The sequence below is a fragment of the Diorhabda sublineata genome, chromosome 9 (genome assembly GCF_026230105.1).
Source record: "Diorhabda sublineata isolate icDioSubl1.1 chromosome 9, icDioSubl1.1, whole genome shotgun sequence".
NCBI classification, from domain to species: domain Eukaryota; kingdom Metazoa; phylum Arthropoda; class Insecta; order Coleoptera; family Chrysomelidae; genus Diorhabda; species Diorhabda sublineata.
In genome coordinates, this window is record NC_079482.1 from 12,294,166 (window position 1) to 12,298,401 (window position 4,236).

Sequence of the window (4,236 nt, forward strand, 5' to 3'; positions counted from 1 at the left end):
ATATTGAGCTAACATCTCCCAATGAAATTATAAAAGAGATTAAAGAAAATATATATCCTGCAAAAGCTTCCGGATTTGATATTATTACTGGTAAAGCCCTAAGGCAACTCAGAAGAAAAGCAATAGTAAAACTAATATATCTAGCAATACATTTTTAGGCTGAAATAGAATACCATTGATGTGAGAGGAAGTAGGGGTTTTTATAATCCTAGAACTAGGTAAATCTCCATACGAAGTTTCCTCTTACAGGATACTGCTTAAAGAGTTAAAACCCATAATAGAAAAGTATGAACCAATCTCCTCTTATCAATCGGGCTTAGAGAAAGCCATTCTACTCTCGATCAAGTCTACTGAACTACAAATGTCATAGAAAAGCCGCTTGAAGGAAGAAAGTGTGTTCCATAATATTTATTGACGTAGCATATGCATTTGACATATACTACATTTCAGAATGCCATAGAGCAGTGTGTTGGGACCTATCCTATATCTTTTATTTTCGAATGACAACCCTAAATTGGAGAATGATACTTTAGCTAGAAAATAGCCATAAAGAAGCCGCAGATAAATTAAATGGTCAAAAAAGTGGAGGATTAAAATATATGAAGTTAAATCTAAACACCTAAACTTTACCAATAGAGCTATAGACATAAATGAAGATGTTAACAATTGAAATTTGTCAACCTACATTAAGACAAGTTAATATTAATATTTTTTTCTCTGGCGATCACTCGTGATCGGGTCCAATATTAACATATATATAATTTTATAATTTAAGCAAAACAATTCAGAAAGCCGGTGGATCTAATCCGAATTATATCCAATTACTTAGTTAAACTCTCAAGAATTACAACTGGTAGCTCTTTTTAGAATTATCATAAAATATGTTTTGATAATGAAGCGTATGTAATTAACCATTATTCTAAGAAGCTATAGTTCTATCAGGATCATCAATTTACAATTAGTATAATTACCTAGAAATGATATTAATTTATTCTTTCAAAATATTTTTCCATAGATTTTAGACTACTATTCAATGTAATTCGAATGGTGAAATTAAATAAACTGTTAGTTACAATATGTAAAATGTCCACTCATAATATATCCAATTGTTTCGGTATATTGCCATTTGTTTTTTTTTTGGCGTTCACTTGACATAATTCACATCACATTTCGAATACTTGAGCATTTTAAATTTCACATTGTTAGATTCAGCCTGAAAAACGTCAATAAATTAATACGAGGAAGACTTCAAAAGTATTAGTTATGTGGTATAAGTAACAATAGCAAATACTCAGGTCAAATATATAGGTTATTTGAATTATGAAACTCCAAACAATAATTAGGAGTGGACATTGCATTTAAAAAAGCCCAGGACATTGCGTTGAATTATTTGAAGATTTCAAGGAATGTATCAGCAGTCTGCACATTTTTCTATAAATACATCTCTTTTTGGTTTTAAAATTATTATATTTACCTACAACCAGTCAGATTAGATCATTGTAAAAACATAATTTTATTAATATATTACCCATTGTAATGGATAGTTAATACTTTTTAGCGACAATTTATTTGAAAGGAAAATGAAATTATCTAGATCAGGTATGGGCAACCTTTGACATGCTGAGGGCCAAACTTTAGCGTGCAAAACGTTCGCGGGCCGCGTTTAAAAGTACTTAGTGCATTTTAAAGTAGTGATAATATTTTTTTCCGATAGATATTAGACATGAAATAATACGACAATGTTATTATTGTATTATGTATTTATTATTGACATGTATGTGTATATTGACAATGTGATTATTGTATTTATTAAAATAAAAAAATGAAATTTTAAAAAATGGTACAACATTATAATTAAATAGTTACATTTGCAATTGTTACAAACTACAAAATTTAAATACACTGAAATCAATGAGACACTTGAGCTTGAATTTGGGAAACTAATCCATCGATATTTGGATGAATTCCACTGATACAAAGACGTAAAGAATTTTCCAAAATATCGTCAGTCAGTCTTGTACGATGTGTTGATTTATTAACTTTCATCAATGAAAAGAACTGTTCGCATTTATAAGTACTGCCAAACGCAGAAATCAATCTTCTTGCGAATTTTCTAAGCTGCGGAAAATTGTCTTCTTCTAGGTATTTTTTGTAGAAATCGCACAACTCTACGTCTTCAAATTTGGATTTTAGGAGTGAGTTTTCTTGAATCTCGATGAACTCCATTTGTAAGTGTATTGGAGCATTTTGTACATTACATTTTGTAGGAGTAGCAAATAAATTGAAACATTCTTCCATGTTTTTGAAGTCGCTAAATCTGTTCGAAAATTGTTCCGACAGTAACTTGAGTTCTTCAGCATATTGAGCATAAGCAATATTTTCATACGCAAAGAGCGTGTTGAATTGGTAACTGTTACCAGACTGCATCTGTGACCTCCACAAGCGTAGTTTGATCTGAAACGCTTTCAAATGGCTGTACAAATCATTTATTAACTGTCCTTGTTTTTGAAGTTTCAAATTTAAATCATTCAAATAGCCTGTAAGATCGACCAGAAATGCTAAATCACATATTCATTTTGGGTCACTCAATTCAGATAGTGGCTTAGCTTTTATTTTCATAAAGTCTGCTAAGCTCGTAAAACCGTTTCAACATTTTTCCTTTGCTTATCCATCTGACTTTACAATAATATGTTACGTCGTTATATTCAACTTATATTTCATCCAAAAACGTCTTGAACTGACGATGGTTAAGCCCTCTGGATCGAATAAAATTGATAGTTTGTACTACTACATTCATAACATTGTGGAGTCGAATGGACTTAGAACACAAGTTCTGTTGGTGGATAATGCAATGAAGGACTATCAAATCATCTTTTTGCACATTTAATTCTGTTGCTTTTTCATTCAAAATTCCGATGAAACCTTTTCGTAAACCGACCATAGAAGGTGCACCATCAGTGCATATTCCAATTAATTTTGACAATGGCAGGCCAAAACTTGTAAATACCTTTTGAACTTCATTAAAAATATCCTCTCCTGTAGTGGTTGCTTTTAGGGGCTGTAAAGCTAGCAATTCCTCAGTAACAGTGAACTCCTTATCAATACCTCGAATAAATATAGCCAGTTGAGCTATGTCAGACAAATCGGTGCTCTCGTCTAATGCTATGGAAAATGATTCAAAACCAGCCATAAGGTCAGTCAATGTTGTTTTTATATCATTAGCCATCATTTCTATACGTCTAACAACAGTTCGTCTTGACAAACTAATTTTTTCAAATTTTTTTTTCTTTTCAGGACACAAAACACCGCAAATTTCTAACATACACTCCTTGATAAATTCTCCTTCGGCAAATGGTTTTAATGCCTTTGACAATTTTGAGCTAACTATAAAACTAGCTTTCACAACATTATCAAGTTGTGTTCTTTGTTTATGAAACATTTGTTGCTGTTTTTCAATATTTGCTCTAAGCTTCTGGATTTTGTCTGTTCTTAATTGTCCTGTCAGTGAGTGCTGTGTAGCATGCTTAGTTGAGTAATGCCTCTTTATATTGAACTTTTTCATTACTGAAATGGATTCATTACAAAGCAAACAAATAGGCTTACCATTGTGCAAGATAAAAAAGAATTCTTGAGTCCATTCATTTTAAAATTTCCTGTTATGCTACATATTAAAAACAATTGCTATTTCAAAAATAACTTATGCAAGAATGAATTGCTTAAAATAATATCATAAATTTTTGATTTTTAATTATATTTGGTAATTAAACTTGGAACTTTATTACACTGATAACTTTCCGAGAACACAATTTCGTATTGAATTTTAATACTTAATATTTAATAATAGATGTTGTATAAACAATGGTTTCTAAACTTATAATTTTGATTACATATATGTAAACAAAATGAATTTGTCGACAATGGAAAATATTTATGGAAAGATATTTTGATGATTGATGCGGTGGAATAACTAAGAGAAAATATAAAAAATAATTTTTTGGTTTGTGATAATTCTTCTGGAACCATTTGAAGATTTGTAATACATATTCTTCACTATCTTGTATAATGTTTTATGTTCAGATAGAATCATCAATACCCGGTAACTATTGAGTTTGTGATAAAAGTTTATATAGTCTAGACACGACGATTAAAAAGTGCTACATCGAATAAATGAAAATATGCAAAATACACCAAACATTTAAATCTCTTTGAAAATAATTGGTTTATTTCCTATATTGG

General features: G+C 30.4%; 2 protein-coding genes across 2 annotated transcripts; both read right to left on the minus strand.

The window, feature by feature from the left end:
* Positions 1-1,908: 1,908 nt before the first annotated feature.
* Positions 1,909-2,298, minus strand: LOC130449014 (general transcription factor II-I repeat domain-containing protein 2B-like). Its single transcript, XM_056786645.1, has one exon. The coding sequence runs from the start codon at positions 2,296-2,298 to the stop codon at positions 1,909-1,911; it is 390 nt and encodes a 129-aa protein (XP_056642623.1).
* Positions 2,299-2,710: 412 nt separating this feature from the next.
* LOC130449015 (general transcription factor II-I repeat domain-containing protein 2-like) lies at positions 2,711-3,562 on the minus strand. The gene has a single exon (XM_056786646.1). The coding sequence runs from the start codon at positions 3,560-3,562 to the stop codon at positions 2,711-2,713; it is 852 nt and encodes a 283-aa protein (XP_056642624.1).
* Between the last annotated feature and the right edge of the window lie 674 nt (positions 3,563-4,236).

What these genes read in the sequence shown, in the direction of transcription:
- LOC130449015 (XM_056786646.1), bottom strand. Translation starts at nt 3,562, where the DNA reads ATGAAAAAGTTCAATATAAAGAGGCATTACTCAACTAAGCATGCTACA.
- LOC130449014 (XM_056786645.1), bottom strand. Translation starts at nt 2,298, where the DNA reads ATGGAAGAATGTTTCAATTTATTTGCTACTCCTACAAAATGTAATGTA.